Source organism: Cavia porcellus, unplaced genomic scaffold (assembly GCF_034190915.1).
Source record: "Cavia porcellus strain 051 isolate PalLab524CR breed Dunkin Hartley unplaced genomic scaffold, mCavPor4.1 scaffold_18, whole genome shotgun sequence".
Taxonomy (NCBI): domain Eukaryota; kingdom Metazoa; phylum Chordata; class Mammalia; order Rodentia; family Caviidae; genus Cavia; species Cavia porcellus.
The window spans coordinates 70,361,872-70,376,273 of record NW_026947501.1 but is presented as its reverse complement, the minus strand read 5'-3'; the positions used below and the strand labels follow the sequence as shown (position 1 = coordinate 70,376,273).

Here is a 14,402-nt window from a genome sequence, read left to right as displayed (position 1 = left end):
AGAGCAGAACCATGCAGACCTTGTGCCTGGGAGCCACAGGTGACCGTGATCAGCACCGCACTGGCCCCCAGGCTAAGGGCTGCAGGCTGTGGGACACAGGCGTTATCAGGGAGCATGTGCTTGGGACCCTATAAGGGGCACTTGGTGGTCCCAGGACCACCACCCTGGGGATGGAGCGAGGTGTGTTAGGAGAGCTTCCTGAGGAGGTGATGCGGGACATAGGTCCCATCCCTCCAGAATGGGTGGCCTGTGCTGCACAGGGGCCACCAGGTGGCTGATGTGGGGGTTCCAGGGATAGAACCTCTGGCTATTAATGCAGGTGCTTTTTCCTAAAGCAAACTCTGAAGACAACTCGCTATAAGCTTAGTCAAACATTTCTGTAATCCCTGTACTGTGGGAGCCTGAGGCAGGAGGATTGTAAATCGAAACCCAGCCAGACAGTGTCTCAAAAAATAAAGCGGGTCAGGGATCAGCTCAGTACAAAGGACCTGGACTCAACCCCTGGTACTGCAACAAAAAGAAGATCCCACATGCAGATACTGGGCACCAGGCCTTTGCTGGACCTGCGCCTTAGTTGGAGGGGCTTTAGTGGCTTCATAGATTTTGCACCACAGGATTGGAAAGGCTGGGGCTTTGGGTGGTACACGGCTGGGCGCCCGGATCCATCTGCGCACTTCCCTAGCAGGTGGCTGGTGGGAAGCAGAGACCGCAGAGTCCTGCCCAGTAGTGCCAGTCATGGAGGATTCCTTCTCCCACTGCCTGGGGGTGTAGTGATGTCCCCCTCGGGAGCTGGGCTGAGGTGCAGAGGACAGCGGATATGAAAATGACACAGAAATTGTAAATTGCTTGCAGACGTTAGTGCCTGTTACTGTGGTAACCACCCAGCTACGGCGGACCTCATGGCCCCATAGCAGTGGTTTTGTTGGTGTTTTAATTTAATAGTGTTGCTATTTTCCCCATCATAAAAATAACATGCATTATGCATGTGTCTAAATGCACCAGACGTACACATTAAATTATGCAAATGTGTATATCAATTATACCCCAATACAGCTATTAGAAATAATCCACATTCATTACAGAAAATTTAGAAAACATAGAAGAGTAGAAAGAGGAGGAAAAAATTGATTCTGTTTCAGCCATACCAAAGCGATCCCTGTCAGCATTCTGGAGCCTTCTCCCCCAGCTTTCCGCTGCGAGCTTACTTCTTTCTCAGGGCTGTGATCACTGGTCTATATAATTAGGCACGTTTTATGTACAATTTTACATCCTGTTCTTTCCCCTTCGGGGGTCTTAATATGCAGCAGCCAGCACCAGTGCTACCCTGGGACTCAGCATGGCTAGGCTGAGGCTCAGTGTCAGCCTCTGGGTGACCCTGGCCGGGGCAGACTGCTCATGGACAGTCAGCATCAGGTGGCTGGGACACTGTGCCCCCATGCTGGTGGACCCGTGGTCCCCCGTAGTGTGCTGCTCTCCTGGTCTTGCCTAAGTACAACAGTGTGGGCGTCGTCTGGATCAGTTTTAAGTGTACAGCCTCTCATCCGCTTCTAACCCTTCTCTCTCCTTTCCTGGTGACATCACAGCCAGCATCTGCCGGGGCCCAGAGGGCTGGGGAGACCAGGGACCGACTCCTAGGGCCAGTGTTGAGCAGATGTCTGCTGCAGCCCAGCTCACACAGGACCGCAGAGGCCTTGTGGTGCAGCTGTGGCCTTCAAAGCCCCAGAGCTGCTCTGCTGGGGGAGATAGGTCACAGACGGGCGAGTGTCCTAGGAAGCAGAGGCCAGGATGAGGGGGCATCAGGCTGCTCTGCATGGGATGTGGATGGGGCACACAACGGACCTTTGGGGAGCAGAAGTGACCGAAGGGAGCCTGGAGCCCGTGGTCAGGAGTGCAAGGAGGGAGAGAGAGCAGGAGGAGGCTGGGCTGGATGCAGTCGTCCGGTCCTTCCACTAAGTTGAGACCTGGAGGTGTGGCTGTGGTAACTGAATGGGCTGGGCGTGGGCTTGGCCAGTGACTCTGCCAACCCCCACCCCACCCCAGGTCCCACGGCCACCCTGGGCAGCCCATGCCCTCAGAAGCCAAGGGGGAGGCGCAGGGCATAGTACGGGTAACCAGTGAGCTTCGCCAGGTGCTGTTAGGCCATTCTGAGACCTTTGCTCTCCTGACTATGAAATGTGGACCCACAAGGGAGCCTTGAGCAGGGGTGACACAGTGTGGGTCTCAGGTGTGCCAGCTCCCTCTCACTGCTTCACTGCAGCCAGACTGCAGTGGACCCGGAGAAGCAAGTGGGCCAGTTATGTGATGGCGCCAGCAGGACCTGGTGTGGGGTGGAGGGAGAGAATCGGGCACCTGGGGAGTCCTCCAGCCCCGGGGCTGCCATCCCCAGACCATGAAGCAGCAGGGAGGAGATAAGGAAGGCTGTGCACCGAGCCCCGGCCTTAGTCACTGACCATACCGCAGGGACAAAACACCTGACACTCACAATTTAAGTGAAGAGAGGTTGATTGTGCCTCACGTTCTACTCTGTAGTCCTAGTCCGCTGCTCCAAAAGAGGGCATCCCGGGGCTGGGGATTTAGCTCAGTGGCATAAGCGCCTGCCTTGCAAGCAGGCAGTCGTGAGTTCGATCCCCGGTACCGATAAAAAGGAAAAAAACAAACAAAAAAAAAGAGGGCAGCCCGGCACGGGGGCCTGGCAGAGGGGAGCTGCTCAAGGCAAGGGCTGAAGGAAGCACAATTTAGAGGGAGGAGCCAGGAGGGCAATGAACCTGTGCGGCCGGGTCCCTGGGACCACCTCATCGCCAGACCACGCCTCTGAAACAGCCCTTCTCACCAAGCCCCACCTTCTGGGACCAAGTCGTCCTCCAGGCCCCGCCTCTGAGACCTTCCAGGCCACGCCCCGGAGGCTGCCTCTTCCCATCAGGCCTTGCCCTGGGGCCCTGGGGACAGTCTTTTCCCACCAGGCCCCTCCCCTGGGACCGCCTCTTCCTATCAGGCTACACCCCTGGGACCCCCTTGTCCAATCAGGCCGCATCTTCTAACAGCGTTCTACTGAGTCCCAGGATCCAGTCCCCTTTTAAGGTCCTATCAGCTTAGGAGGCTTTCCTGCGACCTCTAGAAAGGCACCATGACACCCTCCACGACTCGGGAGCCTGTCCAGCCCCCTGCGGCTGTCAGAGTGGAGTGCGGGGTGGGCCTGGGACTCCCGAATCCTTGGGCTGCCAGCAAGAGGGGCTGCCTCTGTGGTTCTGACAGGGAGGGAGGTTTGGGTGTGCACAGCGTCTACTCCAGGAGGGCGAGGCAAAAGGTCCCCTTCATGGGACCCACTGCTGGGTGCTGGTGGGGCATAGTCTGGGTATTCTAGAACTTTACATTTTTAAAGACACACTGAATGTGTGGGTTTTTACAGGAACACTCGCATTTCTCAAATACTGGGAATGCGGACTAAGAATAAAGATCATTTTGGGGCCCCAAAGCTTGCTGGTGGAACAGCCTGTGCTTTGAGGTGATGAGTGCATCGCCGAGCCATCTGTGTCTCGAAGGGGTGGCTTTCCTTCTGCCAGCCCAGTTCCAGTCCTCTCTGCCAGGCTGGTCCTGGGATGTGTGACTCATGGAGCCTGAGAACGTTGGGGTGGAAGTGGGGGGGGTCCCCTTGCTCCCAGCATCAACACTGGGGCCTGGAGGTGGGGCTGCTGCTTCTCTAAAACACACAAGGGGCCCCCTGGGAGCCCAAGGCGCCAGGTACTGGGGTGACTTTAGGAGCTCTGGGCGGGAAGCAGGGAGGAATGTGTCCCAGGGGCGCAGTCTGGAGGGGTCCCCAGGGCTCCATCCTGGACACTGCCCCCCCCCCCGGCACTGTGTCCATCTCCAGTGGCTGGGAAGGGCTGGTCTGCCCCCGTGGCCGGAGCTCGGGGCCCTGTGGGGTTTAGGTCAGAAGGGTGAGGCCATGTCCAGGTGGCTTTAGGTGCCAACTTTTCCATTTTCATCCAGCTCTAAGGATGACTCCGCTGTTCTTCCCCAGGGACCTGCTCTCCCCACAGGGTCCATGCTCTGGCCACTGTCTTATCCTCTGCCGAGCTGCCAGCCCCCCAGGCATGCACCCTGACCACTTGCTGTCCTGTATTTTGCTCCCAGACAGACACCTGCAGACCGCTTCCTGCAGGGAGGGACAGGAAGCCCCGGGAGACTTCCCCTTCCCATCCTCCGTCCAAGGGTGTGGGCCCTGGGGATGGGTGTCACCCTGCTGGTGGCTGTTATGAGTGCCCCTCCTATCTCTCTGCAGCCGATATCATCTCTACTGTCGAGTTCAACCACACGGGGGAGCTGCTGGCCACAGGCGACAAGGGCGGCCGGGTTGTCATCTTCCAGCGGGAACCAGAGGTGCGTGGAGGGCCGGATGGGAGGGGCCAGTGTGGGTGGGGTCAGGTGGGAGGGGCAAGTATAGGGGCGGGGTCAGGTGGGAAGGTTGGGGTGAGGTGGCAGGTGGGGGGTGAGAACTGGAGAGTGGAGGCGCCTGTGGCCCATAAGTGTCACTGCCTCCTGCCAGGGTTGCCTCCTCAGCCCAGCTCCACCTGCACCGCGGGATCCTGGGAAAGGAGGTGGGGAACATGGCCAGCAGGTGCAGCCCTAGAGCTCCCAGGTCCAGTGGGCTTGCCCTTCTGAGCTCCACCACCTGCAGGGGTTGGCTGATTGCTCGATGCCTGCTGTGCTGCTGTTCTTGACCCTAGAAAGCCAGGCAGACCGTGCTGCTGCTCTTGCTGAAGCACCAGGGGGACCTCTCCCTGTTTGGGCAGCCTGGCACGCAGTGCCCACCAGGGAAGGCAGGGGCATACCCACTCCTGTGGGCCCTCCCAGCCCCTTTTTATTTCCTCCCCTGTCCACACCTGACTGAACCTAGGACAGCTGCCCCAGGGTCATTTTAAAACCCTGAAAGCCCTCGGTGATGAAAAGATCCCACCCCCACTTACTAAGCACCTGCTTTGCTCAGATTAGGTGCTGAGTGTCTTTTAATTGCTCCCCTGGGAGGTGAGGATCCACATCCACTTTACAGATGGGCAAAGTCTTGAGTCACCCAGCTAGTGAGGAGCATAGCAGGTCTGGGACCTGGACTGTAGGCACTGAGACTCTGGCTGCACAGAGACCAGGAGGGGAGAGTGGGCAGGACGAGTGGGCAGGACAAAGGAGTCCAGAGGAGTCTTCCCCTCCCACCTGAGTCTGGGCAAGCTGATGCTCACAGTGAACGCAGCCGCAGGGTTTACCTGAGTCCCCAGGGTGGGCTCGGGGACGCCCACACATCAGCGCTCTGGGTGGCATGTGCCAGGGGTCAGTTCTGTGGCAGGTGCCATGGGTTTCACAGGGTAGACCCGAGTCCACGGGACTGCAGAGTCCAGCCTGTCTTTCACTGGGCTGCAGAGAGCAGTTACATTGGCAGACCTGATCCACTCCGTTCTGAAATTTTCTCCTTTAGTTTTTCTTCATTCTGCTCCCCTGACCTTTGTCATAACCTGTGATCATTTCCAAGAAAGTGAGTTGGAGGTGATATTCAAAATATTCAAGAGCTTTAGAGCCTTGCAAAAACCAAGACAGGAGTAGGAACCTAAAAATAGATACCTTTAAATAATGAACATGGGTGCTTAGAAAAATGAAGAGGAGCAGGGAGCTGTGGTGGCCTTCATTTGAGGCTGTGGGCTTACGTCGTGTGAACCTGAGTTGTGGGGGGGGGGGGACTCACCCCTAGCCGTGCAGGGGCTCCACAGTGGGGTCTTTATTTTGAGGAACTCTGCTTTCCCAACTGAGACAGGAGCTGCCATGGAGGCCAAGGGGCCCTGACTGTCCCCTGTGTGATGCTTCGGGGCCACCCCAGCACAGCCTCTGCTCCAAAGTGCAAGTCCGGCCCAGGAGGGAACCACAGGCTCAGGCACAGGCCAGGGCCCGGAAAAGGCACTGTCACAGCCTGAGCATTAGCATCTGACCCCAGTAGAGGGAATGGTGGCCGCTCAGTGACCATGGCCCCTTGAAGCTACCTGGCCTCTGGGTCTCCACTTCCACCCGTAGGAGTGGGTGGTCCTGTGACCCCCACCCACCTAGGGAGGAGCCCTAAGCACAGAAGAAGTGAGGTGTGGGGGCCCCTTGGCTCAGTGCTCAGCCTGTAGTAGCTGCTCAGTACACGTGAGCTTGCTGGGATACTGTACTTGCCTGCCATGATCTGAAGCTCTTGGGGTGAAGGACACCGAGAGGATGAGAAAAATAAAGAAAAGGTGAAAGCTGGGGTGGGATGGAGCCCTTACTCTCGGGAGGAGAGGAGAGGAACTGCTCAGCCACAGTAGCACCTTTATACACTCAGGAGGAGGTGAGCCATTAAACCCCGCTGCCTAGCAACCTGTTGGCCTGACTGGCTGGGCCCCTGGCCTTCTGGAGCTGGAACAGCCTGGCTTGCTTCGGGCTCCCTGTTCTCTCAGGACTGGCCTTGCTTTACCCTGCAGGGTAGTGAAGTGCAGGGTGTTCTTTGGTCATCGCATTGGGCCCACTGGTGCTGCTGGCCAGCCAATCCCGAGGTGGCATCAGGCTGTCCCGCAGCTCATCCCACCTGTGGTTTCCCTGCAGAGCAAAAATGCGCCTCATAGCCAGGGTGAGTACGATGTCTATAGCACCTTCCAGAGCCACGAGCCCGAGTTCGACTATCTCAAGAGTCTGGAGATAGAGGAGAAGATCAACAAGATCAAATGGCTCCCGCAGCAGAATGCGGCCCACTCGCTGCTGTCCACCAACGGTGAGCCCTCATTGGGGTCAGTGGAGGCCATCTGTGTCACTCTGGTTGTGCGCATGTTTCTGGGTCTTTAGATCCTGAAGAGTGATGCTCAGAGCAGCCCTGAGAAGCCAGGCTGGACCCTGATCACTCCCATTGTAAACAGTGCCACCCGATACCTTTGTGAATGCTGCCTTTGGGGTGGAGGGGACTAGGTCCCACTGACTGTGGGATGCAGACTGAATTCACCGATTACTTCTGCTGGGCATGCTGGTGATTATTCTGGGCACTCTGCTGGGTGGCGTTCTCCAGAGAAACCAGAGCCATGAGGGAAAGAGGTGATAGAAGCAGACAAACAGAGATAAACAGAGACAGAGGTGGAGACTGACTCAGGAATTGGTGGATGTGACCGGGAGCTGGCCGTGTGACCTGCAGGTTGGGCTGCAGGCTGGAGACCCAGCGAGTAGGCTAAAGGTCTCCCAGGTTAGACTTGGTGTTAGCTGGCCTTCAGCTGATTGGATGAGGCCCACCATGGGGTAGAAAGTCACAGGCTTTAGTGACTGAACTTTTAACCTCATCTAAAATCTTTCACAGCAGGACCTAAGACTCATTTAACCAGATATCTGGGTATCACGGTGCAGGAGAGATGACACCCAGATTAACCATCACAGCTACTGAAGCTTCCTCTGAGATATAGAGTCCAGGGAAATGAGGCTCCTAGGAGCTCATTGCTGGATGGCAGGGTGCTGTTCCTTAGGAGGAGCAGATGGGTCAGGTTGTCAGCTAAGGACTTTAAAGAGTAGGCTGGGATAACCTGTAATCCAGCACTCTGGGAGGCTGAGGTAGGAGGATCCAAAGTTTGAGTCCAGACTGACAATTTAAAGACTTAATGAGACCCTAACTCAAAATTATAAATCCTGAGCAAATGAATGAATGGGGATGTAGCTCAGCGCAAAGGCACTGGTTTAATCTCTAGTACCCCAAAAAATAAACAGAGTGGGAAAGTACAGTGGTCCCGCACCTGGAAATCAGCTTAGGAGCTGAGAGTGACCTTCAGAAGCACTGTCGCTGTTTCGATCGGTGATGAGGAAGGAACAGTGTAAAAGACACACTGTGTACGCATCCATCTATGAGGTGTGTGAGGTGCCTGCGGGTGTGCTGTCTGAGAACGGGGTGAGGCCACGTGGCCTCTGGAGTCTGTGTCACCTGCAACTGGTGTGATGGGTTCTCTGTCCTCTGTCCTGGTGGATGGTCATGTGTCCACTTTCTCTGTTCTGTCCTTAAAGATAAAACCATCAAGTTATGGAAGATTACTGAGCGGGATAAGAGGCCCGAGGGCTACAACCTGAAGGATGAGGAGGGGAAGCTGAAGGACCTGTCCACGGTGACGTCGCTGCAGGTGAGCGTCCACTGGGGGTCCCAGGGGAGTGAGGAGTGCTATGCTTCCTTCATGAAACCAGGAGGTCTGCAGGACTTGGGCCTTCAGGTTGGAGCTAGGGGCAGGTTTGCGTCCTGGTTGGTCCTAGTTGAGAGGCTTAGGGTTCTTCCTGTGCTTCACGCCTCAGTTTCTCACCAGCAAAGTGCTCCATGCTTGTTCCTTTCCTGATGAGACTGAGCAGATGCATACATGCCAAGCACCCAGTGTCTGTCATCAGTAGAAGGGTTATCAGTGTTGTCTCAGAGAAGAAATTGGTGTTTAAACACGCTGGCTTAGCTGGGCATGGTGGTTCAGCCTGTAATCCCAGCACTTGGGAGGCTGAGTTAGGAGGATCGTTGCAAGTTCGAGACCAGCCTGGGCTACAAAGTGAGCTCAGGGCCAGCCTGAACTGCATAGGGAGACCCTGTCTCAAAAAAACAAAACAAAGCAAAACAAAAATATGCTGGCTTCTAAATGACTGGCAAATTGCACAAATTCTGAGAATGCGGGAAAGCTATTTCCCTTCTGCACTGGCAGTGGGACTGACAATTCCTGCCCTGCACCCCCAGCCCAGGGAGGTTTATGAGGGCTATGCGGGAGGGACGCAATTATCACATCTAGATTGGCCTGGCATTTGAGGCAGAGCAGGAGGCCAGTGGGAATCACACCTTCCCTCCCGCATGGGAGTTTTTATGTCAACTGTCTCCCCAGACACTTAACTGTAAACCAAGGCTGAGAAGGAGGGAAACGCGGGTGTTTATTTGCCAGGGTTCCCTAGAGGAGCAGAATCAATAGAATGTAGATCACTGTGCAAGGGACCAAGGGGGTTAATTAGCCCAGTTCACTGAGAGAGGCCGCAGTGGGCGTCCGTCTGCTGAACCCACGGAAAAGAGGACTAAAGAAGGCGGCGCCAGTCCCAGGCTGCAGGCTGGAAGCTCCCTGGAGAGCCGCTGGTGCGAGTCTGCCTCGCAAGGCTGCAGAAGCTGAAGTCTGGGGTTCACAGGCAGTGCCAACAAAAGGAACTCAGGGTACAACACAACGGAGTTGTTCAAATGCCGGCCTGCTTCCTCCTCCTTCCCTGTCAGTCCATCCAGCTGCAAGCCCATTGGATGAAACCACCATCAGGGCGGGCCTTCCCCCTCCATTTGCTGGCCCACATGCCAATCACTTCTGGAAACACTATCCACCGGTTTCCTCCAATTCGCTAGGTGACTCCTAACCCTGTCTGGATGACACGATTGTTAAACAGCATAGGTGACCAGGTCTTTCTTCCTCTTGCCTCTGACCTTGTTTGTTCATGTTACTGAAGCCACCCGAATCGTACCTGGCTTTCTGCCGAAGCCATGATGGCGGCAGCCAATGTGTACTGAGTAGCTGCTGTGTGTGGGGTCGGAGCTAAGGCACCAGAGGTGAATCCGAGACTCAATCCTGTCCCCTATAGTGTCCCCAGCCCTTGCCCAAGGAGACCGACACTGAATCACTGTGCACTGGTGTGCGGTGCTGTGGCAGAGGGACACACAGCGGCTGTGAGAGCTCAGAAGACCTTTCTCCATCTTCTCTATTTGGTGAACTCCCATTCATCCTTTAAAATCCTGTCAGCCTTCATCTCTGTAAAGCCTTTGTTTTCTACACAGGCCAGAAGAAAATCTTATCCATCCTGCGTTCACTCTAACCTTTTGTGTCTGACACCGTTCTGCCCTCAGTGCTGGTGTTCATTTTCTTGCCCATCACTCCAACTAGGTCATGACTGTTGGGAGTCATCAGGAGGATGCTTTATTCCTGACGACCCGAAGCTTTCAGGGCAGCTTCTTTCCTCCTCCTCTTATGTATTCAAATGGCCTTGGAGACTGGATTGGAGGATGGCAGTGCCAGGAGGAAGCACTGTGCCCCAAGGAGGCGGAGACACCAGGCCTTTGCTGGGTTGGGGTTTCCCTGAGTGTGTTCACCTGGAGCAGCTGGACTTCCTGTCTTTACTGCCCCAGGGTCTCCTATGTGGATGGTGGCTGTGCCCCAGGGCAGGGGAGGTTTGTGGCAGACCTGGATGAACCAACAGGTGGGAACAGGCGCAGGGAGGCTCCTGCAGGTCTAAACACAGGGACGGAGGCTCCCACGCATGCAGACCCAGGTGGAGACACTGGAACCACCAGAGCCAGATGGGCTCAGGTGCTGTGATACGTGAAAACACAGAGGCTGTCACCCGTATCACCTGTCCTCAAGTTCAAGGACATAGCCCACTGGCCTCTCATTCAGTCACCCATGTGTGCCTCTCTGGGCTGGGCATGGACTAGGTGCCAAAGAGATAGATAAACCAGAGACAATGTGCCACACCCGACTGGTGCCCCATCCCCCCAGAGCAGGTGACAGCTGTACCATGCAAGGGACCCTGCGCGGTCCCTGGCTTGGCCTGCATGTGGGGCGGGTTGGGTTCAGTTTCCTGTGTATGCAGTCCAGCCAGGTGTGGGGAGATGAGGCTAGATGTGGTTAGATGAAGCCACGTCTGTGTGTCTGTCTGCTGGCATTACAAGCAGAGGGCACAGTGAAAGCAAAGGCCCATGTCCGATGTCACTGCAGGGACCACCAGCTCCAGCCACTGTGACACACCATCTAGCACTCAGGTGCTCTGCACAGAAATGCGTTTCTCCTGGCTGGAAGGCTGGGGTGGGTGCTCTGGTTGGCTGCGGCTCTCCACAGGCTTCTTTCTCCATCACCCCTAAGGCAGGAATCCTCATGTTCCAGGTGGAAAGACACTGTTGCTTCACCAGCTAGTCACTGAACATGTGACACTTTGCTCGCATTTCATTGGTCAGAGTCATCAATCAGATGCAAGGGATGCTGGGAAATGTAGTCCACATCTGGGTGGCATCTCTCAAACACATCATTGTGGAAGACAGATGCTGTGTTTGGTGGACAGTTAGCTGGCTCTGCTGTGTTACTTTCTTCCATGTCATAGCTGAGGGAACCAGGGGCAGAGGGCTTCAGCTACTCACTCACTGACACAGTGGTAAACATCCAGCCTGGGCTCAGGACCAATCCTAGCAGTCTGCCTGGGTAGAGTCAGCAGGTTTTCCTGCAGGGCTGGGCAGGTGAGGGACATTTGTATTTGTCCCTGCTTATTTTAATCCCGGAAACATCAGGATGGACACCTGCCTGAGTAGTGCAGCTTTTCATTAAAGTCATATGCTCAGTGAGGCCTGGTGGTGCATGCCTGTAATCCCAGCACTTGGGAGGCTGAAGCAGGAGGATGGGTGTGTGTTTGAGAGCAGCCTGGGCTACACAGTGAGCTCAAAGCCAGCCTGAACTGCATAGCAAGACCCTGTCTCAAAAAGACACAAATAAAATAAAATAATGAAGTTTCATGCCCACTGCACCCTGCCACCCTCCCTGCCCCTGAAGCCCAGCTCTGACCTTGGCCCTGCCCAGGTGCCGGTGCTGAAGCCCATGGACCTGATGGTGGAGGTGAGCCCAAGGAGGATCTTCGCCAATGGCCACACCTACCACATCAACTCCATCTCCGTCAACAGCGACTGCGAGACCTACATGTCGGCGGACGACCTGCGCATCAACCTCTGGCACCTGGCGGTCACCGACAGGAGCTTCAGTATCCTGGTCCTGCGAGGAGGGCACGTGGGTGGGGCGGGGGCGGGGCTTGTGCTCTGGTTCATGGCTTCATCTAGGACCCTTTGGGTGAGCATGTGCGTGAGGCCTGGATGTGGGATCCAGCGTCCTCTGCTTGGGGAAATGTAACAGACACAGCTGCTGAAGGTCACACGTGAGTGGCCATGGTTCCTGTCACCCTGACCCTCCCCGAACAGGGGTCTGTGCAGAAGGGAAAGAACCCAGAGTCCTGGCCCTAGAAGAGGGACAGGTGGCCCAAGGATGGCTCCCTCCTTGTCCCCTTTCCCAGGGCCCAAGATCTGCACCTGGGTTAGAGGGACAGCACTGGGGTCCTGCCCGGGGCTTAGAGTGGGGTGCAGGGGGCTCTCCTTGGTGTCCCTGTTCGAGGTTAAGCTTGAGGCAAGGGGTGGACAATTCCCAGCAGGCAGTGAGGCCAGGGGCCGACACGGAGCTTCGGCCTGGGGAGGGCAGGCCAAGTGGACATAGCTCTTCTCCAGGCCATCCTCAGTGGCAGTGACGTGCGTGAGGCCCCGGGTGCCAGGTAGTACCATGGTGCTTGGAATCACCATTAGTTTTATGTTGTGTCACCTGCCTGACCCCTAGGAGGTGACACTTTGTGGTCTCAAGGTCAACCACCATTAGCTGGAACTCAGAGCTGGCCAGGTGTGCAGGGGGATGTGGGGTGGGGGGACACCCTGGACCTTCGTGGGACCAGACAGTCTCTGCAGGTCTGCAGGGACCTAGAGCAAAAGGGAGCAGGCTGCTGGGCCAGAAGGAAAGGGTGACAGGGCCAGGAAAGTGGGAAGATGCCATCCAGAAGGAGGGAGCTGGGACAGCCCGGAGCCAACTGAGAGGCCTGGGGCACGTGCCAGCCAGGGCTTTGCTGCTGGAACCTGTCTAGGAGCCTCACTGCCACACCGAGCTGTGTGCCCTCAGCAGAGTCACACCTCTGTGATCCCTCCTCATAGGCTGAGTCAGCTCCGGATGTGCAGGGACCTCAGCACCTATCACTGGGTCCTGGCTGTGGTGAGTGGAGGGTGGGAGAGGATGGAGAGGTCAGGAGGCTCCAGGAAGAGTGGAGCATAAAAGCCCAGCCTCAGCAGGACGGATAGGACCGGGCTGTACTTCTACTCGGGCTGCAGAGCCTGAGCTGACCACCTGTTTCTGCCGCATGGAGCCATGGTTAGTGCCCCCGCCGCGTGGAGCCATGGTTAGTTAAGGCTTTTCTGCTGCCAGGGTCACACGGCCTCGCTCGGTGAACATGGCTGTTATAGGTCTTTGTAACCATAAGAGGGCTTCAGGCATGGGTGGGTCCAGGGGCTCCTGGCATCCTGGGGTGGCTGCCTGCCTCGGGTCTGCCCTCTGGCTCCCCTTGGGCTCCTGTGGTGACATTTGTGTGCCAGCAGTCTGGGCTCCATCCCACCAGGACCCTAGTGGCTCCCCTGTGGCTCCATCTGGGCATGGCTTCCTCTGAGCCTGTCACTGTTGAGGAAGGAGAAGCCCTCACTCTGGTTGGCCAGGCAGGGCTCACAGCTGCTCCCAGCCGATTCCTCCCAGAGGTCATCAGGAGATGCAGGTACTGGGGCCTTTGAGATGGACAGACAGACAGATGCCCACTGCCGGGTCTGACATCATTCACCACTTCCCAGTAGCATAAAGCAAGGGACATGAAATGCAGGGACCCCAGGTCCGCAAATGGGGAGGCCAAGATCCACAGGGCTTCCTGGTTAGGACTCTGCCATTTCCAGAGCCGCCTACCAGTCATTCTGTCCCTGGGCTCCAAGGTAGAGTGGTTCGGCACTGGCACTGGGGATGGTGGAGCAGAAGCTGTTCGGGACATGGTGAGCAGGGAGCCGAGTGCCCCCTGGGCCTCGCCCCAGCAATGGGCCTTTCTACCGGGCTCCATCTCCCGTCAGCTCACTTAGCTGTGAACTCACCGTTGGACCAGCCCCAGATGGGTGACTTCCCCGAGAGCCTGTGTGCGCAGGTGGGTTGGAGTGGGGCTGGGGGTGGGGGCAGCACACAGGTAGGGGTCTCCTGGGAGGGTCTGGGGTGCGATATGTGGGAGGGGCCTGCAGGTGGGAGATGGCTGAGGCCAGCTGGACAGTGTGCAAGCTGTGGGCTGCCCGGGTTGGTGGCTCCAGCTCTGAGCACGTCTTTCAAAGAAAGCCATTGCCACATCTGCTTGCCATGTAGTTTTCTAAATTTTATGAGTTATCTTTAAATCAGGATGCTAAATTTTGCCTAAATCACTGTCTTTTGAAAGGGAATTAGCGTCACTATTATAAATTAAAACATGGTGCCTGAGCCAGCTGTGATGCTGCAGACCTGTAATCCTACTTAGGAGGCTGAGGCAGGAGGATCACTGTGAGCTCAAGGCCAGGCTGAACTACATAGGAAGACATGGTCTTAAGATAAAATAAAAAATAGAACATCACACACCATATCTAGGAAGTAGCTGTAAAGATAAACACCATGAAAGCATTTGTAACCTTTGTATTTAACAAAGGAAGTGAGTGGCCTGCTCTGCTCCGGGATGCCAGGTGTCTGGCTTGCACCTGCTGCTGGGACCCTGCTGGCCGAGCTTGAGAGCTGTGGCCAGGCTGCTGTGAACCGAGTGCTCTATTC

General features: G+C 56.2%; 1 protein-coding gene across 5 annotated transcripts in view; it reads left to right on the top strand.

Moving 5' to 3' along the window:
• The window catches only part of Ppp2r2c (protein phosphatase 2 regulatory subunit Bgamma), an 87,193-nt gene that overhangs the window by 50,331 nt on the left and 22,460 nt on the right, over positions 1-14,402 (top strand). For all 5 annotated transcript variants that reach the window (XM_063230202.1, XM_063230204.1, XM_063230203.1 and 2 more), the window contains exons 2-5: positions 4,280-4,377; positions 6,601-6,766; positions 8,029-8,141; positions 11,580-11,757. In XM_063230202.1, the coding sequence (XP_063086272.1) occupies positions 4,280-4,377; positions 6,601-6,766; positions 8,029-8,141; positions 11,580-11,757 (555 nt within the window). The remainder of the gene's footprint in view (positions 1-4,279; positions 4,378-6,600; positions 6,767-8,028; positions 8,142-11,579; positions 11,758-14,402) is intronic.